Raw genomic sequence first — 27,191 nt, forward strand, 5'->3', positions numbered from 1 at the left:
AGGCTCCCCTTTGTTTAGGAAACTTCCCTTTCTAACGGTGACATCATGCTCAGCTCCTAGCTCCGTCTCCTCCACCATACCGCTCTCCACCTCTCTTGCAAGATGAAGACGTAAATCTGGGGAGGCCCCGAGCTGCAGCCTGTTGCCACATCCCCACACTGATGGAAACCTCCAGATTATGCGGTACACTGTCTTCACTCTGCTGTCCGTAACCCCTCACCCCCACCGGTTTCCTTTCTGGCTCCTCGATCCAACATTCCATAATTTGTTTGCAGACCTACAGTGCAGGCCTCTCAGCCCCTCTCAGCCCCTCTCAGCCCCTTCTCGTGATGATGTACCACGTCCTGACCCCCGCGGCCACTTTACCACTTTACTTACTGGCTGCAGACCACAGCGCCCATTAACGGGATGGAGGGTCCTCTGCTCTACCCCAACTACCCTCCCCGGTCTCCCCCTGATGATTCACCAGGCTCCCCCTCCTCTCACCACAGTTATGTCCAACGTCTACAACACGGTTTGCAAAGGCATGCTCAGGAAAAATCCTCTACCTCCCTTTACACCCCGAAGGCCACCACGTCATGATGGATGAGTTTTTCCAAAGAAACCAATATTATGATGGAATTGAATGATTGCCAAAGTGGAATTACATGGAATTATATTTGCATCGAGGGGTAGCAACCTGGGATTTGAACCTCTCGGGAAATGTCATTCAGTTTTACATTGAGACAGGAAACCATAGGAAACACATAGAAATACTCACAGGGCACGCAGTGTTAGACAACACCTGTAGAGTATTAGACCCATCACACAGTGTTGTAGTAAGTACGACATATGGATAGAGTATATACTGTAATTATAATAACTGGGCATGCAGGGCCTGCCTCACTACGACAGGCTCTCTCGTTAACTGGGGCGGCAGCGTAGCCTAGTGGTTAGAGCGTTGGACTATTAACCAGAAGGTTGCGAGTTCAAACCCCCGAGCTGACAAGGTACAAATCTGTCGTTCTGCCCCTGAACAGGCAGTTAACCCACTGTTCCCAGGCCGTCATTGAAAATAAGAATGTGTTCTTAACTGACTTGCCTGGTTAAATAAAGTTAAAATTAAATTAAAATTCTCCGTTTGGAAAATGGAGGCATGGTAGACAGAATGTGTCTCTCATCCGCATGAATGTGTGCTTGGCGTAACCAACTGGTAGAACTGTGTGTTACAGTACAGTTCAGCAACCGTTGTCTTTTTCCTTTAGGATGACATGAAGGGCCTTAGCGTATATATGTGCTGCCGGTCGAACATGTGCCGTTTCACCTTGACAGCTATGCTGGCTGTGTAACGTTTTCAGCAACAGCTACAGTAAATGTACGTTCGCTGTAAAGACGGACATGTATTGTGTTTTAAATCCGGTGCCACTTCTTGTTTAAAACATGAAAGACGCCTTTGGTTCTTCCGTGCAGACTCCTGGGTTGTGTTCATCGACGAACACCGTAGTGAAACGTTTCGCAAACAGAAATTAACATAAGCATTTCTTATTGTAAAAGTTCTGATCGTACCTCCCTGTTTCATTTCATTTCGAGAGCATTTTTATATTTTCATTTTGTCCCTACTGAACACGACCGTGTACTGCTCTACAAGGGGCAGTCGTGGCTGTCCCGAGAAGCAGTTAAGGTTCCCATGAAACTGTGTTTCTGCCTCCGAGGGGCTTCCCTTACTCACAGCCTTGGTATATTGGGCAACCACTAATTACCATTGAACAGCAACTGGAAAGAATTGGACTAAATGCCTGCATTTTCACTGGTTTGAGGTGAGGACCAGAAGCCGCCAGATTTATGAGGCAAAACACTGGTTACCAGCCTTTATATCAGGGTTAGACTGAAATCATTTACACATCACTCTGCCCAAATGTAATACCCTGTACCTTGGCTAAAACGTTATGCCTACACATTTTGGTAACAAGTTGTTCTTTTATTTGGAACTTGGACTTTGCTGGTCTAGGCCAGGACTTGAAACGTTGCCCTTGATTACATAACCTTGGGGGCATACACTTCAATAAAAACGTTGAGGAATATAGCCGCTTTGTCGCTTGTATAAAGAAGTGCCATTTGGAACTTTGGGAAACCCGATACATTAAAAAGTCACATGTTGATATATGAATACTGTATGACTGTGAGGCACTGGAGAAAGATGATGATGAAGATGGTATGGAGGGAAAGAGAACTTGGGATGAGTATTTGAATTGGGTACGGCGAAGTCTTGCCGTGTGACTGTCAGCACTTGAGAGAGGGAGCGTGATAATGGGGAAAACCTGAGCTGCTCCCTCCTCTCCCTTCTCCCCCGCTTCCTGTCTTCTCTCCCCGCCGCTGCATGCGTCACGTGGACTACGAGTCATGACATTTCTCCAGGCGGTGATGAAATCTCTGGGAGCTAGAAAGAGTTGGATGGGAAAGAGAGCGTTCCAGTGCAGGCCCATATTCACACTCTCCCCACAGCCCAGACTGTGCTGCTATTCACCAGCAAGTCACTTTCTTAAACAAACATGTGCAAATCTTTTCTCTGTCATATTTCAACCGGGCCTGCCTCTGGAGCTTGAGCATAGCACTGACAAGTGTGAAGTCGGGTTTTTATATAAACAGTACGTAAACCAAGGTGATAAAGCACCAGCTACAAAAAAAAAGAGAATAAAAAACATAAAGTTCGTTAAGCTATCACTGACAGGGACACATGATTCTCATTAAAGAGAACATAGCGACCGTGGTTTGAAAGCCCATAGGAAAAACCTCTTCGGAGCACCACCATCTCAGGGCTGAATTTTAGCAGCCGTGGTGATGGATCTGTAATGGTTCATGTGAAATGAATGGTGGAAAAGGACGGGGTGAGCTCTGGTTTCTGAGCTCAACACCCTCGCAGTTACACATCGTCAAAACCCAGACATCCCAGCTGCGTACAATTACACAATTAATGCTTCAGCTGACATGTACAAACGGTTTTATTTGAGATTCGGTCCATCCTGCATGGCACGTGTTGGAAGAGGAGATGCTGTCTAACTTGCCAGTAGATGGTGGTTAGAGGTGTAATGTAATATGGCACATACAGTGGCAGAAGCTGGTGTAGTGTGACTGCAGAAAATTATGCTTCGATTCAAATTCGGTTTGAGATGATCTCAAAGATAAATATACGTAGCCCAGCTTGACTACATTCACAGCTCAGCTAAACTCATCTGGTCAAGATTAGGCTGTGTGTCTAGACTCATAGATGGCTGGAGACACAAATATGAAGTAGGATTCACAGGTGTGGCAAAGCCTCTCTCGTTGAACCACGCTTAAACTTCACCACGGTTCCTCAACTTTGTCTTTTCTTATTGCCCTTGTGAGGATTTAAAATGAAGAAGTACATTTTGCGCTTGTGGTTGGTGTGTGTGGACTAGGGAAGGTCACAGGAGCAGAGAGCAAAGAGGTAGATAGGGGATAGGGGAGAGGAGGGTTGAGGGAGCACATATGGTAAATTAATTGAGGGAGAAAGCCCAGGGGGGACCCTACCGCGTTCCTTTCGCTGTCGGGAAGCATCACTGAGGGTTGCTTGAACTCATTAATCACTTCCCTACCCCACCGTAGGACCCCACCGCCATCGTGTGCTACCGCAGCATTGCCGAGTGAAGGGAGAAAGTGAAGGGAGAAAGAATTACCCCCCAACACACATACACACTTCACCTCTTGTGGTTTATCCATACACAGACACGTGAAGGCTGAGGCTAAGGTAATGGTTGGAGGTCACCAAGAAATTCAATAACATAGTTTACCGAGGAGCAAAGTACAAAAGGGACAGAGGACACAGGCTTCGCAGAGTGGCAGCCTGCCTTTTCTTAAATCATAAAGAAATGATGCCATTTTTAACAGACCGTTTTGCGTTTTCAAACTGGTACCTCGTGCCCGGTTCCATCGGTTCCATCGGCAGCATGATGGTACAACCTTTTCCTTCCTTCTCGGTCGACTTGTCTGTGTGTAAGTAACTGGTAGCATGTGGCGGCTAAGCGTAATTACCACTGGTGACAGTGTAAGTAAAATATAAAAAGGCGAGCAGAGAGAGGCGTCTGCTGGTGAGGTCACCGCATGGATGAAGTGCTCTCTGGAGACACATAGACTTCAAGAAGCTCCTGACCCCAGCGTAACTCACTGATGACTAGCATGTGTGGCTAGCACACAGGTCAGGACAGATGCTGGAGACACTGTGGAGCTGTGAAGAAGAAAAAAGGGGAAAGTGAAGGAGAAAAGGAGGCTATAGCCTGCTTAACTAGTTCCCTTGATGTCTGAATCAGGGGATGATATCAAGTCGAGAAGTAGAAAACCAGATCATTTTGTAATGATTGCTGCTGTTTTGTCCATTATTGAGACCCTTGGATAGCATATGTCTAGTACTGTACTGTACTGTGTTGAGAATCACCAACAGAGAGCTACTGCATGGGCAGGCGTGAGCATAACTCGATATGTCGCAGCAGCCAATTATGCCTTCAGTTTGTAGATCCCCCTCACCTCACTTGTTTTCAAAGTCACCTGGCAAGTTTATCATCAGTTTGAGCAAAATGAACTCAGTCTTTCTTCACTGCCACCATAGATACGTGCTGATTGTGTCTTCGGTTGGTAATTCCCCTTTGTGTTTGGCAGAGTGGGTTGTTACTGAGTGTCAACATGGCCAACAAGGCAGACAAAATACTGGAGATTACAAGATTCCAATGACGTATTTCTCTACCTTCACTTACTTCCCAATCCCTGACCCCCCTGCAAAGGCAATTATAAATCCATTAATCAGATGATGTCATAAGGTTACATGTGGTCTGTGTTTTGTTCTATGACTCAATTCGTTAAATAAACACGGGGTCGCTTATTCTGTTTGACTCGCTGTTTTTACTCGGACACAGCCGATCTGAACTTCTATAAGACTGAACTTTAAGACGGGGATTTTGAAATGATACACTTGTACTGGGGAGATAATTGAGCAATTTGTGGGATTTTTTTCAGATGGACGTTGTTTGGTTAGGACCTGTCGAGTGTAAGTAATTTATTGTGACGGTCTCTGATGTGGTCAAGGACCTAGCTGTGTGACGCCATGGAGGTCTGTCCATCGTTACCCAGTGCGAGGTTTGCCTGTCGACCGTTCAGAATGGATCCCCAAGTTTTGGAGGGTCTCTAGGTTTGGAGATTTTTCCAAGTCCACATTAAATGCACATACGCACGTACGTGCGCACGCACGCACACACGCACGCACACACACACACACACACACACACACACACACACACACACACACACACACACTTGAACAAACATTGTCTGGGAGCTGGGAGGTCTAAAGATTTGGTTGCACCGGAAGTGGTCCATTGGGTTAGCAAATGGGCCTGGGTCAGGATTCTTCTCCCAAATATTTGGTAACATTCACCACATTGAGGAATGTGCACAGTTGCCATTTTCTCCCGAGGTTGAAGTATTTTCCCCCTTCCCCGAATGGGTTTCAACCATCCCCCATGCTTCTTTCTGCAGACAGTGTTGTTGTAGATGGTTGTAGATCAGGGCTCTCCAACCCTGTTCCTGGAGAGATACCATCCTGTAGGTTTTCGCTCCAACCCCAGTTGTAAACTAACTCGATTTAGCTCATCAACCAGCTAATTATTAGAACCAGGTGCACTAGAATAGGGTTGGAGCGAAAAACCTACAGGATGGTATCTCCAGGAACAGGGTTGCAGAGCACTGTTCCAGATGCTTGACCTGGTTGTTTTATGGTTGTTCTAGGTGTTTTTTGTTGTTCTAGATGGTTGCCCTGGTTGTTTTAGATGATTCTAGTTTTTCTAAGGTTGACTAAATGTTCAATGAACTGACAGGCATCGCCTTCTCACCGAGCTATTGTTTGGCTATTGGGGCTATTGGAGATCACACTCAGCAACGATAGTCCACTGAGTTTACTGAGTAGTACGAAGTAGTAGCCGTCTTAGCTCGATTTCCATCCCTGTTTTTTGTTGTCGCTGTACTTGCTTTTATTGGGGAATCTGTAGCAGCTAAAGGTGGTCCGTGAGAGGAACAGGGGAAGTGTATAACTGTTTGAAGTGGTGGTTCCGATACTGGGGCCTCTTTCATCTCTGTGTGACACCGTCTCTGGTTCCGCTCCTGAGCTTCAGAGGCCTTAATGAAAATCATAATGCACGTTCATAAATGCCCAGAGGCCAAGGGATTGTACGCTGTCAGCATGCTAGGCACACGTATGTGAATGTTTTTAAAAGGAGTGAGCGGACTTGCGATTAAGCTATCCTTTGCTTCACTGTGACCTGGTGTTTTCTTTGTGTGAAAGTCAAGCTATCCGTGTAAATGTGGATAGAGATTTTCTTCTGTATTTTGCAACCAAATAGTAAGTAGCCTGAGCTCATAGGAGCCGGAGCCTATCCCCTGCTTCTGTAGTGTGAGGCAGCTTAATGTACAAGTACACCCCCTGGACAGGACGCTAGTCTATCGCAGGGCCTTATCCTTAGTCAATCTACTGTGTGCCAAGTGGAGACGCATTGGGTCCGAATTTTTACAGTCTTTGGTATGACTCGGCCAGGGATCAAACTTCCATATTCCTACTTCAGGGTGCTCTATAACCACAAGGCAACTGAGTTTATAATTTAATAGGACCAAACGCAGAAGAATGTAATCAACAATGTAGAATGTGGTGTTTCATTTCTTTACTATCAAATGAGGAGAGACAAACTTGTCACACAAGTCAGAGTTATACTTAAACTAAATCTTTAATCACTTATTGATAAGGGAGCAGGTCAATACAACACACACATATAAAGTGAATCGATTGAGTGCTCTACGATAATGATGGCTGGTCATGGCTGGTCGACGATTCACGCTCAGATGATTCGCTGAGAGCCCCGAGACTAAGAAATATGGACAAATCGATAAAGAGTCATGACATTTTGTTTCAATTGAGTGTGTGTCACTTTTGACCAGAATTTATATTTTCTCATAGACATTGGTATTTTGATATTGTGTGTACAAGACATTTATTGAATACATGTGGAGCTACTAATCATCTAGGATTTATTGTTCTTGAGATTTTGCTGATCACATTAAAAAGCAATTATATAAAGGATTGCATTTAAAATACTTAATACGTATTGTGCATCAGCAGAAATATTCAACATAGATTGCCAAAATACTGTTTATGATTACCCCTTATGAATTCAACTCCTTTTCTGACATGCAAATTTATGTTTACTAACTTCAGTCCATTGCCGAGGGGATAAAATCCTCATAAACATTGTGCATCATGCTCTTAGGCTGACTTTTAAATTATCGTCTTGGTTTTCTATTTGGTCTCCAAAATGGTCACTTTCCATTGAGTCACTGTCGACTGCTAGCCTCTCCTTGGGCACTTTTTTATGGCGGCTGTGAGGTTTTAATGAACAGTGAAGTGATGGGAAGCCAACCTCTCCATCAGCACTTGTGTCTGGCTGCCCAGAAGATCTCTACCCCAGACAGACTACCTCCAAAATATCAAAACCCTCTTTAACCTTCCCCTAAAGGGATGTACATTAACAAACCGCTCCCAAATTTGAAAAACAGAAGACTCCAAGAATCTGGAAACGGGTCTCCAACTCGACCGAAAAACAAATCCGACCAAAGGGCCTATTTTCTGAAACCTCCCCCCAAACAAACTTCACTAAAAGCAATCATTAAAGGGCTTCTTAACTATCGGTACCTGATGTGGTGTTCAATCTCTGTTTCCCCAAATGACGGGTTGTTTATGAGGTGCTTTAAAACCCGGCGTTGTGTCTCACCTGGATCTCTTTGTTCTCCCGCCAGCTCTACGGTTACATGGAGAGCGAGCCCCTTACCCTGCAGCTGTTCATCGGGACCGCAGACGACCGCCTCCTGCGACCGCACGCCTTCTACCAGGTCCACCGCATCACGGGCAAGACTGTCTCTACCGCCAGCCACGAGGCCCTGCAGTCCAACACCAAGGTGCTGGAGATCCCTCTGCTGCCCGAGAACAACATGCGAGCCATGTGAGTCCATGTCTTTTCCACTCTCCTCTCTCTCTCTCTCTCTCTCTCTCTCTCTCTCTCTCGCTCTCAACATTCTAACAGTGTCATAAATGCATTTCATATTTCATTCTAATTTGGTTGTGTTTATGAAGGTCTTGGGTAACATTAAAACACAATAGCATTTTCATTTGTTTATGTTACTGTAGGCCAGGCTTAATCAACTAGATTCAGCCGCAGGCAGATTTGACCTTGCGCGGATGATCAGGGGACAGGAACATAATTACAAATAATATCTAGACTGCAAGTTGACCGCAAGTAGCCTAAACAGATATAATATTTGACAAAAACGGAATAATTTCAAACCTTGCTTACATTTCTATACGATCATGTGTCTTTCTATTGTGTGTGGGAACGCTTTGGGAACGGATTTCCAAAATTAAAATCACTTGGAGCTGATTTTCTGGTATTTTAATATATATATATATATATATATATATATATTTTAACTTTGTTTTGTTTTGCTCACAAAACTTGGGTGGGGGCAAATAAAATCCCCTGTGGGCTGCCTGTTGGGGAACCCTGCAGTAAGCTATCTGCTGCTGCTTGCTCACATGTGTTATCACAAGTTATTCTTGGCAAGATTTATAATTTGAGTGTATCTCTTACATTTTTTATTTTGGGAATTTTACCCCCAATTTTATGGAATCCAATTCTTAGTAGTTACTATCGTGTCTCGCTACAACTCCCATACGGGCTCGGAAGGTCGAGAGCCATGCGTCCTCCAAAACACAACCCAACCAAGCGCGCATCCAACCCGATAGCCAGAGGAAACACCGTGCACCTGGCGACCTGGTTAGCGTGCGCTGCGCCTGGCCCGCCACAGGAGCCGCTAATACGCGATGATACAAGGATATTCCTACTGGCCAAACCCTCCCTAACCCGGACGACGCTAGGCAAATTGTGCGTCGCCACACATACCTCCTGGTCACGGCCGGCTGCGACAGAGCCTGGGTGCGAACCCAGAGTCTCTGGTGGCACAGCTAGCACTGCAATGCGGTGCCCTAGACCACTGCACCACCCGGGAAGCCCGTCTCTTCAATTTTGAGAGTTGTTTAACAAAAGTGTTTTGGAAACCTCAGAATCTGCTCTTTCTCATATTATATTGGAATCAAAACGTCTTCCCTGCTAACAATGGCAGAGAGTTTTCTATTTTAAATTCATATGCAGTCAAAATGACTGCCTCTGCGCTTCTAGTGTTAAAAATGGTACCATTGCAGTATTTGCAATGATCACCAACAGTGTGTGTTGGAATTCAGGAAGAAAGACAACCAAAGCATGCCTAATACAGTGCAGTACATAATGTAGAAGTCTAAAAAGAATAATGCCCAGGAAATCCAATAGGCCTCATTTCTGTTGGTTTTCTCCCCATTGCACCCAATCTGCCGTGTGCATAAAAATACCCAATTCTTGAAATCACTATATCCTTGTGTGCAGCTGTAAATCACTCTCCAACTCCGGATCTCCAGCAGGTCAGAAGGTTGCTCTCCGCAGGGTACCCAGGCAGCAGCTCCTGCCCTGGGGCTCTGTTCAGGTCACAATTGGTCTGCTGTCCCAAGGCCCAGGACTTTTCTCTGATGGAGAAGGCAGCTAAATCTCAACTCAAGCTCCATCACCACCTACTAAACTGTAGCTTTACTCTCCTCTGTGTTTCAATGGTATAACATATTTTTTAGAAGAACTGGTGTAGATTGAATGGGCTTATATTAAGTTAAAACTTATTTTAATATTGGTTTCGATATTGTGGGAGGTTACGAAGATATTTGGCAAGCACCATGAGATATCAGATCTCTTTGACTGGAAAATGAACTTATTTGGTTTAACAGAGTTGAACCTTCCATTTCCAACAATGCTATACTGCCCCTTTATAATGTATCAAATTTAGACAGGGGATACTTTGAGGAACTTCAGCCATTGCACTTTACAGGGCACAATGGATAAATCTGATATTCGAGAAAACTATTCAGATGACGTCAGGTTTCCCCTTTTGTCGTCACCGTATAAGCTAGAGCGAGAGAACAGTGAAAGGATATTGTAGAACTGAGCCTCGGGGTTAGGGTAGAACATTGTAGGCCAGGGTAGTGTCCATTAGGTCACGCTACTGAAAACATTTTAAAGTGTTTTCGCGACAGAAAAAGTAAATGAGCATTTCTTAGTCCAGGTAGTCCTTCCATGTTTCAGTCTGTTTTCATCTGTTTGGTGTCTAATGAACACAGCCCATGTTTTCTCTCTCTATCGACTGGCTGGAAGGCCAGGGTCTGTCTGAGGAGGGTCGGTAGCTGACGGAGTCTTTCCATTGAGCTGTTAACAGTCAGCCTGATAACACTCCGGCCAGCCCTTTGCTCTCACGCCAGCTCTCTCTCGCTCGCTCACTGTGTGGGACGTTACATAGCCGGTACTGTAGACAACGGATGTCAGACGCCAGGCACATATCAATCTATCTCTTTCTTCCCTATTGTTGCCGATAAGGTTTTATCTGTGGTTTAGTATCCACCCATTGAAATGGATAGTAGCCAGTGGCTTTATTACACAGTATGTTGTCTCTGAGAATCTAGAACATTCCGGGCTACTTCTATACTATGATTTCGAATCATGTAACATTCACTGAACAAGTAGAGTTGTTGTTGGGAGAGAAAAAAACAATTCCACTCAACTAGTCAACATTTGTCAGTTCATTTTGATTTGACAAACAAATGTGAAGTGAACCATCAACCTGCAAATCCAGTTTTTGTTCGGCAACCGTTTCCTGCCACCTGTCCTGTACAACTGACTATGTATCCCCCTTTCCCTTTCCACCATTGCAGTCTTAATGTTTTGTAGTGACTTAATGCTTTGCTGACACTGTTCCACCACAAGTGTAGGATACATCTGGCAGTGTTTTTTTATGACCAACAGTCGCCATGCCGTCCCTGCAGATCTTGACTTTGAGCTGACTTCAACATATCACTGGTACAAGCCGTGACTGGCTGCTCCACACCATAGTTCATGAAAAGAGACACTAATGTTCATTCCAACAGTCGTTTGACAGTAAACCAGAGCATGGCGTACTACCTCTAATGTGTTTGTTTTAAAACCGTAACTGCGTGACTGAACACTTACATCATGCTTGAGCCACTAAAGAAACTTGTTGTAAGTGTTCTTTAAAAAAATATATATATAAATAAATCTCATTCAGATAGACCAAAGTGAAGGGGAAAAATAGATTTGTATAAAACCTGACATTTAACATGTTCCAGGAATTCCACCCAAAAAGCTACAATGTAAAATTATTGAAACGCCAAGCCATATCCCATATGTATTTCTTGACTTTTTACCAGCAACTTTTTGGTTTTAGTTTAATTTCTTGAAAGGCCTGTCTGAAAAGTGATGCCTTTTTCCCCTAAGAAGGAAAATCCTCCCGCAAAAAAATAAATATATTAAATGAAATAAAATAAATAAAGACAGCAAATTAAAAAAACAAGTCTGCAGCTAAATGTGGCATTGGTTAGTGAGGTTGAAACCGTAAATGTTTGAAATGTTAAAAGTATGAGACCCGAACAGTGCAGAGGGAGCTTTTTTTGGGGGGGGGGGGGGGGGGATAGACAGAGGGTTATAAAGTGGCTGTGAGAATGCAGGCGGCAGCCAATGGGCTTCTCCTCTGGAAAGTGACGGTGGAGAGACCAAAGGCCTGGGCGGTGTTCATTAGGCACTAATAGACGATAAACTGAGTGAAACAGTTGCAAATAGTTTTAAAGCATTTTCAGTTACTTGCCCTAATGAACACGACCCTGAAGATTGCTCCAGAGAGCTGTATTCTGGGGCGCCAGGAATATTATTAAAAGTCACATAAACAAATGAATGTTGTTCTTAGAAGAAATGGGGAGTGACTCAGTAGTGTTCTGCTGGACTTCCGATATCTGTGATCCGGAACTTTAGACGAGACGTCTCTGAGTCGGAGTGCTGATCTAGGATCTGTTTTGCCTTTTTTTTATGGACAGATCCTAGATCTGCACTCTTACCTTGGGAGAGGCTTTGTGGATCTGGCCCTGGTCTCTTTGATCAAATAGGAGAAAGGGGGATACCTAGTCAGTTGTACAACTGAATGCCTTCAACTGAAATGTGTCAACCGTCTTCCGCATTTAACCCAACCCCTCGTTCCAGGACCTGTTCATGACAGTGAACTAACTAGTACATGTGCATTATAGATGTCTCTATGATCTCATGATGATGACGTAATAATAATATACTGTACTTTTTTATGTTTCTGTTATATGATGACACAGAATGATGACACAGTATGATGACAGTATGATGATACAGTATGATGATACAGTATGATGACACAGTATGATGACAGTATGATGATACAGTATGATGATACAGTATGATGATACAATATATTCCATCTGTAATCTATGTCTCAATGTAGTCTGATGATCATGGTCTATAATAAACTCTGGATTCCGGAGACAAGCAGTAGCATAGTGCTCATCCAGACAGTATATTGATTAGTACCAGTATGCTGATGCTAAAATGTACCCTCTACCCTGTGTGACAGCATTGACTGTGCAGGGATTCTGAAGCTGCGGAACTCTGACATCGAGCTGCGTAAGGGCGAGACGGACATCGGGCGAAAAAACACGCGTGTGAGGATGGTGTTCCGTGTGCACATCAACCAGCCCAATGGCAGGACCATCTCCCTACAGGCCTCCTCCAACCCCATCGAGTGCTGTGAGTATACACGCACGTGTGCATGCACACACACACACACACACAATGACCGTTCCTTATGACCACACATATCCACAGGTGCACACACACAAGCCCAATAACTCTCTCTTAGCATGGAAATCAGTATGATGTGGCCTTTTGGACCCAATTCAAATCTTTATATGATGAAAGCAATTTGCCAAGTTGTTGAATGCATTGTACTTTCATTGATAACTGTGAGGTTAGGCCTCTTAAAGAAGAAGTTACAGGTCTGTGAGAGCCAGAAATCTTGCTTGTTTGTAGGTGACCAAATACTTATTTTCCACCACAATTTGCAAATAAATTCATAAAAAATCCTACAATGTGATTTTCTGAAAAATACATCTCATTTTGTCTGTCATAGTTGAAGTGTACCACTTTTTAAGTGGGAGAACTTGCACAATTGGTGGTTCACTAAATACTTTTTTGCCCCACTGTATGTCATATATCCCTCAGTGCATTTTATGACTCTATGCCTAACTTATTGTGGTGAGGTGACCCTATTATCAGAGGTGTATGAAGGATCATTTGCCAGCTCTAGATCTCGCGGGGTTGGAAGTGTGTATGGAAACCGCTAACTATGTCAATTAGTTGAGTGTGTGTGCGTGTGTGTATGGGTGTGTTTGTGTGTGTGTGTGTGTGTATATGTGTGTTTATATGTGTGTGTATATGTGTGTGTGTGTGTGTATGTGTGTGTGGTCATGTCCATCCTGAGGAGATAGACTATGTGTAATGGGTGGTAGGAATGTTCTAGTCTTGTAGTTTCTAGTCCAAGGTTGATGATGACACATGTTTTGATTGATTCTGCATTTTTTTATTTTTTTATTTACAATGGACTGATGGATCATTATTACAGATGACTGAATGAGTCAAGTCCATTGCAGAGTGATGTAATGATGGAGCATTGTGCGTCTGGCTGTGAAAAATGGTCTTGATAACCAAGAACCCCCGAGGTGCATTGATAAAAGCAGAGACAGGTGGTGGATAAAGTATGACTGAAGAATGACTCATTATTTGGCTTGTTCCTCCCTGGGTGAATATGAAAAATAATGAATCTAGAGAGTAAAAAAGCTGATTGGGTCACCAGATAAATACTGTTTTGATCCCTTTTTATATATTTCACGTTTAAAAAAACAAAAAACATCTGCTAAGCAACTCCTGCTGTGACATGGCAGATTTGGGGAGGTAGGGGATCTGGAGGTCCGGGGGCGGATGGGGAGTGGGTAAGGAAAGCTTGAGCAGTATAGAGTGCTGTTGTGTATGTAGTATAAAGTGTATATCCGCTCACTGTTTTATTCTTTTTTTGTCCAGCTATTGTGCCAAGTTGGATGTGAATTAACACGCTCTCCTCGTGTCTGTCCGTCTGCTTGCCTGCCTGTCTGTCTCTCTGTCTGTCCCTCCTCCAGCCCAGCGATCGGCACAGGAGCTGCCCCTGGTAGAGAAGCAGAGCCTGGACAGCTACCCCGCCACGGGGGGAAAGAAGATCCTCCTGAGTGGACACAACTTTCTGCCAGACTCCAAGGTGGTGTTCGTGGAGAAGGCCCAAGGTAAATTAGGAGCCGCTACACACACTATCTCTCTATCGTTCTCTATATATCTTTATCTCTTTCTCTCACACTCTTCCTTAATATCTCACTTTTAAGTTATCCCTGTGTCTGCCTCTCTCACTCTCTCTCTCTCTGTCTCTCTCCCTTCATTGCGTTCCCTCGGTCTCCTCCCGTCAAAATAGAGCAGGGTCTGCCAGGGAGCCACATGTGGTGTGCATTAAGGAACTATATTTTTAACCGAACCGTATTTACATTTGTAGAAGTTTCCATTGCCTGTTTAGTGACGCTCGCCACAAGTTAAGGAATGAATCACAAGCGGGGCATGTGCAACGTCTCTTTCTTTCTTTGCTTCTCTCTCTCTCTCTCTCTCTCCCTCTCTCTCTCTCTCTCTCTCTATCTCTCTCTCTCTCTCTCTTTCACGTCTTTCAAGTTACCTTCGTACAGATGTAGGATCTTAATTTGAGACAGTTTGCTACAACAGGAAAATAATCCTGCAGCAACATGATTATAATTCATGGACAATTTTGTAGGGGTTGATACATTTTTTGTAAGGGAAAATCAAGTCTGAAATTTCAAAGTGGAAATTACCAACTTTAGAAGCCTTTTTAAACCTTGAATATACAAGAAGTTTGCATTTCCTGCAACAGAAGGATGATCAAATTAAGGCATGGCATCTGTACCTCTGTCCCACAATTTCTCCCCTATTATTTTTCTCTCTCTCTCTCTCTCTCTCTCTCTCTCTCTCTCTCTCTCTCTCTCTCTCTCTCTCTCTCTCTCTCTCTCTCTCAATTCAATTCAATTCAATTCAATTCAATTCAATTCAAGGGCTTTATTGGCATGGGAAACATGTGTTAACATTGCCAAAGCAAGTGAGGTAGACAACATACAAAGTGAATATATAAAGTGAAAAACAACAAAAATTAACAGTAAACATTACACATACAGAAGTTCTCTCTCTCTCTCTCTCTCTCTCTCTCTCTCTCTCTCTCTCGTCATCTCAAACTTCTTATCTCTCTCTCATACTGTCACATGCACACACACACACACACACACACACACACACACACACACACACACACACACACACACACACACACACACACACACACACACACACACACACACACACACACACACACACTGTCTCCCCCCTCCTGCAGTGTGATTTGTTATTACTTTTACATTTAATATTTTTCCCATTCGTTTCCTCTCTGTGTGGGAGTGAGAGGAGAGACGACTATGTGAAGACACTGGTGATCAAGTTTTACAAACAGTCATTTCCTTGATTGGGTCCAGTGAATCAAAGGCAACTGTACTGGCCAAGTCTGGTCTGTGTAAACACACGTGATGATGGTGATGATGATGATGATCATGAGGATATAGTGGATAGCTGTAGACGTTTTCCAAGGAAAGAGGAAAATCTTTCTTCATTATTGGTTTATATAGATATACTGTCTGTGGTGTTTTTTTGGCATTTGTTAACTGACATTTACTGCTTGTGTTTCAAAATGTTTGTGCTGTGAGAAGAGAAAGTTATATGTGAGAGGTTTTTCATAGTGTCTTCATTTATCCTCGTAGGAATGATTTGGAGTTGCTCGGCAAGCTTTCGAGGAGGTGTTATTCAGAAAGACGACTTATAGGTACATTCCAACTCCAGGTCAACTCAGTAGACTGGTACAAGACTCGAAGCATCAGCCCTGACACGTCATTATTTCCTGAGAGGGTGTCTGTTTTCTTCTGGGTGAAGGTGGCAAGCTCTGGGACTCTGCTGCCTTTATCAGCTCTGAGCGAGATATTTGCTCCTGTTTTTTGGAGAGGATTTCCCCACACCTGGTACTATTGGCCTTGGAGTCTCCCTGTCATGGAAACACCCCCTGCTGCACCCCCCCTCCCTCCCACACACACACACACACACACACTCCCGAAACCCCTTTATCAACCACTTACCCCTCCACAGTTGTGTCATTGGGTCTTTCTCACCCTGATGGCTGGCTCACCCCTCAGCCCCTTAGAGCCCACTGGGGTGAGAAGAGGGAGAGATTGACTTGTTCATGTGCTGGGAGTCTCCCCATTGTCTGACTAACTCCACGTGAAGGGGGATCCCTGAAGAGAGGGAAGCCCTGTCTCGTCTAGCACCTTTTCGCCCCTTTCACCCCCTTCACCTTTCATCATCCACCCCCCCCCCCTTCTCCTTCCGCTCTCTCGTTCCCTCTCGCTCTCTCCCAGCCCTGTCCTCACTATCGTTCTCTCTCCTCGTCAGCCCGTTAAAGCGATTAGCCAGGGTGGTGTGGAGTCCTGTGCTCCAGGGATCCCCACACGGCTGCCTGCTATCGACATTTCAGTGGATTGTTTTCCTTCTCAGTGGCGTCCAGGGAGCGAGACTTCTGAGAGGGTGCACAAAGTGAGGGATTTATTTTCATGCCCCCTCCTTCTCCCTGACCCTGTCTCAGTGTCTGTCTCGTTTGTCTGCTCTTTTGTAAGCAATAAAGGACCCAGTACTTCCAAGGGTCTCCCAGCTCAAAGCTCATTATCACAGTACTACACACACACACACACACTCAGACACACACTCAGACACACACACTCAGACACGCACACGCACACACACACACACTCAGACACACACACACACACACACACACACACACACACACACACACACACACACACACACACACACACACACACACACACACACACACACACAGAGAAACCTTTGTATAATAGCCAGTTCACAGGAGTTGATACATCTGTAGAAATGTTCTTATGCTCTATTTAAATGTTTCATATAGAATGACATCTTGGCATTTTGTTCACATAATATTGCATTTTGAGAAAAGTTTTTGAGTTTGAGTCTTATTGTTGATTTCGGTCGGAAGACAAAAAAAGTGGAAAAGGAAAAAGCTATCCAATAAAATCGAATTATATTAAAGTTGTAAACCATGAATATGGTTTTATATTACATTATAAAAGTAAAAGCGCACACACACACACACACACACACACACACACACACACACACACACACACACACACACACACACACACACACACACACACACACACACACACACACACACACACACACACACACACACACACACACACACACACACTGTAGCCATCACTGCTTGTGTTCCAGCGGTGACATCCATTACTGCTGCAGCGACTAAAGGTTTGGAGAGCTGCTCACTTTCCAAGACGTGCTCCAATAAACACCTCCCCGGAAAATTCCAACAATCTATTCTTAAAGAGCTACAAAAGAGCAACAGACAGGACTTAACTTGACCTAACTTGAGCTTTCTATGCCAAACTATGTCTTGGTATTCCATTGCTGCACAGAGAGGGCACCTCCTTCCTACTATACTTCAATGCCCATATTTGATATTTAGACATTTTCTTTGGCTGTGGAGTTCTACCGGGTGCTCTACAGTCTTTATTGTAGGATGTTCAATAGATGAGGTGAAGAGGACAATGAAACTCGACCAAAACAATCGAATTTCCTTGGAAACGCATGGGGGAAAGATGCTGTGGGAGGAAGATCCCCAATCTCCATATTTCCCCCCAGAAAAATGAGGTTGTCTTTCAATGTGTGTCATATGTGTAAATCAAATCTAAGTTTATTGGTGTATTTCACTATATGTTGAGGTTAAAATCGGAGTAAAATGTTTGTATAGTCTATGACTAGGGTGGCTGGAGTCTGACAATTTTTAGGGCCTTCCTCTGACACCGCCTGGTATAGAGGTCCTGGATGGCAGGACGCTTGACCCCAGTGATGTACTGGGCCGTACGCACTACCCTCTGTAGTGCCTTGCGGTCGGAGGCTGAGCAGTTACCACACCAGGCAGTGATGCAACCCGTCAGGATGCTCTCGATGGTGCAGCTGTAAAACCTTTTGAGGATCTGAGGACCCATGCCAAATCTTTTCTCCTGAGGGGGAATAGGTTTTGTCGTGCCCTCTTCACGACTGTCTTGGTGTGGACCATGTTAGTTTGTTGGTGATGTGGACGCCAAGAAACTTGAAGCTCTCAACCTGCTCCAGCCCCGTCGATGAGAATGGGGATGTGCTCGGTCCTCCTTTTCCTGTAGTCCACAATCTCCTTTGTCTTGATCACGTTGAGGGAGAGGTTGTTGTCCTTGCACCATACGGTCAGGTCTCTGACCTCCTCCCTATAGGCTGTCTCATCGTTGTGTCATCAGCAAACTTAATGATGGTGTTGGAGTCGTGCCTGGCCGTTCAGTCATAAGTGAACAGGGAGTACAGGAGGTGTTGAGGATCAACATGGCAGGTGTGTTGTTTTCTACCCTTACCACCTGGGGGCGGCCCGTCAGGAAGTCCAAGATCCAGTTTCAGAGGGAGGTGTTTAGTCCCAGGGTCCTTAGCTTGGTGAGGAGCTTTGAGGGCACTATGGTGTTGAACGCTGAGCTGTAGTCAATGAATAGCATTCTCACATAGGTGTTCATTTTGTCCAGGTGGGACTGGGCAGTGTGGAGTGCAATAGAGATGGCATCATCTGTGGATCTGTTGGGTTGGTATGCAAATTGTAGTGGGTCTATGGTTTCTGGGATAATGGTGTTGATGTGAGCCATGACCAGCCTTTCAAAGCATTACATGGCTACAGATCTGAGTGCTTCAGATCGGTAGTCATTTAGGCAGTTTTGGGAGAGGTTGAAAATGTCAGTGAAGACACTTGCCAGTTGGTCAGCGCATGCTCGGAGTACACGTCCTAGTAATCCGTCTGGCCCAGCAGCCTTGTGAATGTTGACCTATTTAAAGGTTTTATTCACACTGGCTGCGGAGAGCGTGTTCTCACACACTGTCGTCCGGAACAGCTGATGATCTTGTGCATGTTTCAGTGTTACTTGCCTCGAGGCAAGCATAGAAGTTATTTAGCTCATCTGGTAGGCTCGTGTCACTGGGCAGCTCTCAGCTGTGCTTTCCTTTGTGGTCTGTAATAGTTTGCAAGCCCTGCCACATCCGACGAGCGTCGGAGCCGGTGTAGTACGAGTGTGAATGTGTGCCAATGACGGCGTCACAAAATCCTGCATGCCATTGACCTTTTTACCTCATCTTTTGGTCGAACTAAAACGACATTATCTGTACTGAGATATAGTTTGATTTGGCGATTTATAATGAATTGTCCGTTTTCCATCAAAAACTGATTGATTTGTTGTCACAATAACAGTTGTTAAGATATGTAGTCGACCGGTTTCCATTTAAGAGGCTCATAATGGACTGTCTTTCTGTTCCTGTCCCTCTCTCCCTCTCTCTCTTCCTCTCTCTTCCTCTCTCGCGTGTTGTTTTGCTTGTTTCTCAATCCCCCTCTCTGTAACAAAAGAGCAGAGCTCATGGATGGTGGCACTATGGGAGGGTTTAATGTGCCCAGAAAAATAATGACTTCTACTTTTCAAATGCTAAGGCCGTCCCCATTGCTCTGCATCAAGGACCTGCAGGATGACTGATGCAAACAGAGTGTACATGTGTGTGTGTGCATGTGTGTGTGTACATGTCTGTGTGTGTGCTGCCGCTGAGGGGTAGGGTAGCTAGTGTCTGGTAGCTAGCCTACGGGCCTGTTTGTGTGTTCAGTAGGAAGTGTTTTCAGTGACTCATCTGCGAAGGATTCCCTGAAGAGAGGCGAAGCGGAACAGACAAGAACAGAGGGGGAGGAGGGAGGGAGGAGGAGAAGAGGGGAGGGGCACAGGCAGGGTGAGACAAAGTGCTGTTCAGGAAAGCCAGGGGCAGGAGAGGCGGATATTGTCCACTAGTGGATGTCCTGTAACCGTTCCTTGGGTGTGTTTCACATTGTTGAGTCTCACTGTTGATTCTCACTGTTGACTCTCTGCTTAGTGATTGAGTTCCAACAAGGTTTTGGAGATGGCTATTATCTTCGCACTCCAAGCTCTGAGACCGATGTGTTATAAGGTTGTGTCCAACGTGTCCACTGTTCTGTTCAGCCACACAGTACAGTGTCTGTGATATTTCACCCAAGTTTTGTTGAGAGAACTGTTGAAGTTATCACGTGATTAATAAGTTACCCTTTGCATACCCCATGCCCTCTTCCCCTCTGACTTAGGGGTAAAGTATGATGTGGGTTGAGAGTGATCATAGTTGATGTGTTGACAGAGCATTGTTTTTCTGTGTTTGAGAGTCTCACACTCCTGTACCAGTAAGTACTGTTTTAGAGGCTTTAGGAGTGAATATTTTTCCTTTCCACATCTCAGAGACTTTCCATTTCCTTTTGTGTTGCTGCTCAGTTGGATTAGCTAGGATGTCTCTGTTATTTTTTATTACGGGGGTGGTGTGTGTGTGTGGGAGGGTGGTGTGTTTATGTGTGTGTTTGTGTTTGCGTGTGTGTTTGTGTGCGTGCATGTGTGTGTGTGTGTGCATTTTGACTTTGCTCAACCCTCTCGTTTTGGCACGGGAGCAGGAAGGCATACCTGGTGCTCCTCGTCGAGCGTACGTTCTGGCTTTCCCTGATTTCCATGCACGGAGGGAGTGGGGCAAGGAGGTGAGGAGGAAGGGAGTGCAGGGGAAAGCCTACACTCTGACTCAGAGGGGAGGGAGGGAATTCCCTTGTGAGCAGGATAGCTTTTACATCTGGTGTGATTGGAGCTGTGCCTTTGACGTCTGGAGCATAAAGCACAGATATAGCTCCACAGCAGGGAAAGAGATGTCAGGTCTACCCCCCGCCCCCAGCCCAGTACCTCTAGCCTCGATCCCACTTCTTCCTGGATCCCCTAACTTTTCCACCCTACCACCCTGTTGACAGATTTTTACCAGTATTAGGGCTGGCAGGTACCAGGTGTCCTAGAGAAACAGAAGACAACCCCTGATCTTGTGTGTGATGGACACTGTTTGGCATGTGGTTTTGCCTGCTATTTTGACGTTTTTTGCCAGACAGGTGGCAGCAGGATTTTATAAAATTTGATAACCTACTGTATTATATAAACAGGAAAGAGGGATAGAGAGTGAAAAAATACACCTCCGAAATTAAATTCGACGAAAGTCGAAAAATAAGGCTGGCTTGTTTCACGAGTGCCTCTGCAATTAAGTCGGGGCGAATAAAATGTTCCATTCCTAAAACCACCAAAGTGAACATTCTTTGGCCAGTGGAAGTTGTTGTTCTGTTGTTGGTATGCCCCCTTCCCTATGTTTTAGTAGGAGGAGAGTTATCTCTCTCTCTTGCTCTCTCTCTCTCTCTGTCTCTCTGTGTTTGGGTGTAAACCAACCACAGGTCAGTGCAGGGACACGTGTAAGAGAGGCCAGATAAGAATGGTTCTGGTTCAATAAACACCAGAGTGGACCCACCATTCCGTGTGGCGTTCCACATTGTGTCTCCTGTCATTAACCAAATCTCCAAGCAATTACTGTAGAGAAAGAAAACAAATGGGAGGTTATTGTTATTGTAGTCATGTGGGAGCATGTACTGTATTATATGAATCATAGAATAAACATAGAATAAACATAGGAACTGTGTTGTTGTTAGGCTGTTCAAAACTCTCTGTCATCTGTGTCCTGATGATGCTTCATTCATCAGTAGGTCCATTGTTGTGTGTTCCTGTACAATGTGAGTCTTCGGGACTCTTCCCACCAGTTTTGACACAGTAAAAGGCAGCTGGCTGATCTTTCCCCAAAGGACTTTACTTGAGACAAAGGTGTGTGTGTGTGTGTGTGTGTGTGTGTGTGTGTGTGTGTGTGTGTGTGTGTGTGTGTGTGTGTGTGTGTGTGTGTGTGTGTGTGTGTGTGTGTGCGTGTGTTTGTGTAAATCTTTTGGTGTAAATGTGTTCAGTGCAATTGTCATTGACCCGTATAGGGAGTTGCTATGCCTCCTACTACCACTGCTCTGTGTTGTGACCAGTCTGATAGAGGGAGAGTTTAGGAGGAGGCCGAGGTAGAGACGGAGATGGAGGGAGGGGTTGTGCGTGGGTGGGGGCTCTGCGAAGTAGGGAGGGGCGGTGCCGTTGACGGAACGGAAGCGTTTTGCAGATGTTGCACAGAGAGGGAGAGGGAGAGAGAGGGAGAGATAGAGAGAGAGACAGAGAGAGAGAGAGAGAGAGAGAACGTAACGTTTTGTGGTTTAGTCTGGCGGTACTCTGACTTGAAAAGGTTTGCATGCCACATACGTGGCTGTCTCCCGATTCAGCAAAGGTGAAAGAGAGAGAAGAGGGGGAAATGACTGCTTTTGTTATTTTTGTTTAATCTTGCTGAACTATTTCTAAAAGAGTAGGAGTGTCTGTTTCATTTCTGCTTCTGTAGAAGACAAACAGACAGAGGGTGAAAATGAGGTGAATCAAAAGAGAATGTTAAAGAGGGGGAGAAGAAGAGAGAGGGGGAAAGAAAATGAGAGCGAGAGAGAAATGGGATAAAAAGAGAAAGAGCGCGAGAGAGAAGCCTGAAAAACATGTTTACTTGTGGAGGGTTGACGTCTAAGGTTTCCCCTCTTGGAGGGAGTCCCAGTGCGGGGGCGGGCGAGATTCCCTCTTGGTTCCCCAGATGTAATATGAGGCATGAGCACTCCCTATCATCTCTCACTCTCTTAGTCTCTCTCTTTCCCGTCTCGCAGCCTGACGAGCGTATTAGTTCCGTGGTACATCACGATCACCTGCACATCGCAGTCATATAGGTATACTAGTCACCCTACCGAAATATCACCGTTGTCTGTTTACTCACTTCATCTTTCTCTTCTTTCTTAACTTCTCTCACTTCTGCCTGAACTCCAAATAAAGACATCGGTCTGTGATCTTTTTTCAATGTCTGTTCCTTCTCTTTTCCTTTTTTTTAATATTGCTTTTTGGAAAGAGATCCATGGTGACTTCCATCCTCCTAAGCTCTCTCCCAACCCCCAGATCCACCCTTCTTCACGAGTGATAGCAGGCCAAGCATGACTGGGATCTTTTCTTCCCTTTTTTTGCATTGTGAAAAATAAGACTTTGGGAGAACAATTTGGTGTGGAGACCTCAACTTATTACTTGGCTCTTCAGTTATACTAGTTCAGCTGCCCAAATGGCCATAACGTATTTAGTCTTTGTTACTTCACACGTCTCACAGTCCTTGTTAAATTAGGACCACAAAGAATTATATAGTCAGCCAGTGCCATAGACATCAGGGCGGTGCCACAGACACACACTGGCACAATTGTATTGCCAGCCAACACTGCATGGTAGTGTCATAGACTAAACTATATTGCCAGCCAGCATGGCAGTGCCATACACATACAGACACTGGCAGTGACACAGACACACAAAGGCTGGATATTGTCACTTCTATTTCTGACAGCCACTAACGAGTCATAGGCTGTAAGAAAATGTGCTGTGGTTTGGGCCTGATTGTATAAACAGAGCATAGAGTGTCTGTTCGCGAAGGTGTGGCATGAAATCCCAGAGAGATCCAAAGAATGTGAGAGAACTGCTACAGCTACAGACTCCCAGCAGCTGCTGCAGATCCCTGGGCTTTCATTGCATGACAGGGAGGCCTTGACACCACAACACACTCTCAAGATGAAACGAACAAAAGGCGTTTGTGAAGCAGAGTTAAAGCTGCAATATGTAACTTTTTGGCCAATCTGACGAAATTCACATAGAAATTGGAGTTATAGGTCTGTCATTCTCATCGAAAGCAAGTCTATGGAGCAGTAGATCTGTTCTATGTGCGTTATTTCTATGCTCCCCGTTCGTAAGTTTTGTTTTTGCAATTATATTGTCTGATTATGTAGTGTTTCATATTTTCTGTTGTCCTTTTTTTTTATAGATGGACACCACCTATGGGAGACAGAAGCCAAAGTTGACAAGGACTCCTTCAAGTCTGTAAGTAGTCCTCAGTGTTTTCTGTAAAACACACTGTATTAGTTGTTGTCCTGTTGTTAAGATTGAAAGTGTAAATTGGCTCACTCATACATTCTATGCATCTTTCTATTCCATTATAGTACCTCTCTCTCTCTCTCTCTCTCTCTCTGTCTCTCGCTCTCTCTCTCTTTTTCTCCCCCCTCTCTCCCCCTGTATTTCCTTCTCTCACCTCCCTTGCTTCCCCTTACTCACTTTGCTGATGTAATCTTTGCTAAGACATTACCAAGGAGAGAGATTAGTCGTGTTGATTAGTCCATGCAATCCTGAATGGAATTTTCACACATTTTCTCTCTGTCCTCATCGGCAGACACAGTAAACAGAGTGATTGCACCTAGAGCATCTTGCTTCTTCATCAACAAGCATCCCTCAATAAACACACACATTTACATGTGCACGCCAACACACACACATGTGTACACGGGCACACACACACCACCACCTTCTCTCTACTAGGTCATATTCATTCGGGCACACCATAGCAAAGCACTTTGTAATGGCAAACAAAAAAGCATGTTTCTCATTGGACAAGTTTAGGTAGGCCCTCCCAGTTTCAGTACATTTTCTTCAGTTTGTTGCCTAATGAATACTGATGCAAGCCCAGTTGCCCTACCAAACACTTCAGCCAGCTTAGCCAGACATTTAGTTCACTGTTCAACTTCTGGTTCAGGGAGGATGAGCGCTTCAACACTTTGTCAGAGCTCGGCCTTCTGCCTGACGCCTGGCCAAGAGTGGATTATCCCCTTCCCTTTTTACAGTGCCTTGCGAAAGTATTCGCCCCCCTTGAACTTTGCGACCTTTTGCCACATTTCAGGCTTCAAACATAAAGATATAAAACTGTATTTTTTTGTGAAGAATCAACAACAAGTGGGACACAATCATGAAGTGGAACGACATTTATTGGATATTTCAAACTTTTTTAACAACTCAAAAACTGAAAAATTGGGCGTGCAAAATTATTCAGCCCCCTTAAGTTAATACTTTGTAGCGCCACCTTTTGCTGCGATTACAGCTGTAAGTCGCTTGGGGTATGTCTCTATCAGTTTTGCACATCGAGAGACTGAAATGTTTTCCCATTCCTCCTTGCAAAACAGCTTGAGCTCAGTGAGGTTGGATGGAGAGCATTTGTGAACAGCAGTTTTCAGTTCTTTCCACAGATTCTCGATTGGATTCAGGTCTGGACTTTGACTTGGCCATTCTAACACCTGGATATGTTTATTTTTGAACCATTCCATTGTAGATTTTGCTTTATGTTTTGGATCATTGTCTTGTTGGAAGACAAATCTCCGTCCCAGTCTCAGGTCTTTTGCAGACTCCATCAGGTTTTCTTCCAGAATGGTCCTGTATTTGGCTCCATCCATCTTCCCATCAATTTTAACCATCTTCCCTGTCCCTGCTGAAGAAAAGCAGGCCCAAACCATGATGCTGCCACCACCATGTTTGACAGTGGGGATAGGGTGTTCAGGGTGATGAGCTGTGTTGCTTTTACGCCAAACATAACGTTTTGCATTGTTGCCAAAAAGTTCAATTTTGGTTTCATCTGACCAGAGCACCTTCTTCCACATGTTTGGTGTGTCTCCCAGGTGGCTTGTGGCAAACTTTAAACGACACTTTTTATGGATATCTTTAAGAAATGGCTTTCTTCTTGCCACTCTTCCATAAAGGCCAGATTTGTGCAATATACGACTGATTGTTGTCATATGGACAGAGTCTCCCACCTCAGCTGTAGATCTCTGCAGTTCATCCAGAGTGATCATGGGCCTCTTGGCTGCATCTCTGATCAGTCTTCTCCTTGTATGAGCTGAAAGTTTAGAGGGACGGCCAGGTCTTGGTAGATTTGCAGTGGTCTGATACTCCTTCCATTTCAATATTATCGCTTGCACAGTGCTCCTTGGGATGTTTAAAGCTTGGGAAATCTTTTTGTATCCAAATCCGGCTTTAAACTTCTTCACAACAGTATCTCGGACCTGCCTGGTGTGTTCCTTGTTCTTCATGATGCTCTCTGCGCTTTTAACGGACCTCTGAGACTATCACAGTGCAGGTGCATTTATACGGAGACTTGATTACACACAGGTGGATTGTATTTATCATCATTAGTCATTTAGGTCAACATTGGATCATTCAGAGATCCTCACTGAACTTATGGAGAGAGTTTGCTGCACTGAAAGTAAAGGGGCTGAATAATTTTGCACGCCCAATTTTTCAGTTTTTGATTTGTTAAAAAAGTTTGAAATATCCAATAAATGTCGATCCACTTCATGATTGTGTCCCACTTGTTGTTGATTCTTCACAAAAAATACAGTTTTATATCTTTATGTTTGAAGCCTGAAGCCTACTTTCGCAAGGCACTGTACCTGCTGTTTTCACGAGAGAAGTAATGAGAAAATAAACCAGTGCACCATTCTACTGATGCCCAGTCACACATTTAGGCCTACATTCTCTTCATAAAAACAAGGCAAAGGGGAATCGTCAGAGGGGACGGTAAATGTTGTACGTGTCATAGGAAAGCTACATGTGCTTCCGGAGTTAATGAAGAAATCCTTATGGTGAGGAGAGACTCGTAAGGTCTGCGCGAGTGTGTGTTTGCCTGTGTGTGTCTGTGTCTTCGGGTGCACATTAGGGTGTGTGACGGCAATGTGTTTCAAATCATCCGTGCCCCCCTCCCTTTCACTTCTCTTTCATCAGCTGGCTCTCACCACCCCTCTGTCTCCCCGTAAACGAACTGCTGTAATTGACAATTGCAGGGGTCGAGAATAAACCATCGCCCGCGGAACATGTGTTTCAATATGGCGGCATTGCAATGGTGTTTTTGTTGTCATGTGTTTTTTACGTTCAGGTTAATGGCTTTGTTGCATCTGGAGTGTTGAATTCGGCCTCTCTTAATGGGCCTTAAGGGCTGGCTGATGTTAAGGCTCGTCCCACATGTTGGAACATTACAGTGAGGGGTTGGGTTAGGTTAGGTAGGTGAAAGACAAATCGTACAGTGTGCTTATTTGGTGTGCCGACAAAA

At 44.6% G+C, this 27,191-nt stretch overlaps 1 protein-coding gene across 2 annotated transcripts in view; it reads left to right on the forward strand.

The window, feature by feature from the left end:
• LOC109864481 (nuclear factor of activated T-cells, cytoplasmic 1-like) overlaps window positions 1-27,191 on the forward strand; it is a 119,104-nt gene that overhangs the window by 11,771 nt on the left and 80,142 nt on the right. For both annotated transcript variants that reach the window (XM_031792112.1, XM_031792122.1), the window contains exons 4-7: window positions 7,828-8,030; window positions 12,604-12,776; window positions 14,201-14,341; window positions 24,090-24,145. In XM_031792112.1, the coding sequence (XP_031647972.1) occupies window positions 7,828-8,030; window positions 12,604-12,776; window positions 14,201-14,341; window positions 24,090-24,145 (573 nt within the window). The remainder of the gene's footprint in view (window positions 1-7,827; window positions 8,031-12,603; window positions 12,777-14,200; window positions 14,342-24,089; window positions 24,146-27,191) is intronic.

This window comes from Oncorhynchus kisutch, linkage group LG2, assembly GCF_002021735.2.
Source record: "Oncorhynchus kisutch isolate 150728-3 linkage group LG2, Okis_V2, whole genome shotgun sequence".
NCBI lineage: Eukaryota > Metazoa > Chordata > Actinopteri > Salmoniformes > Salmonidae > Oncorhynchus > Oncorhynchus kisutch.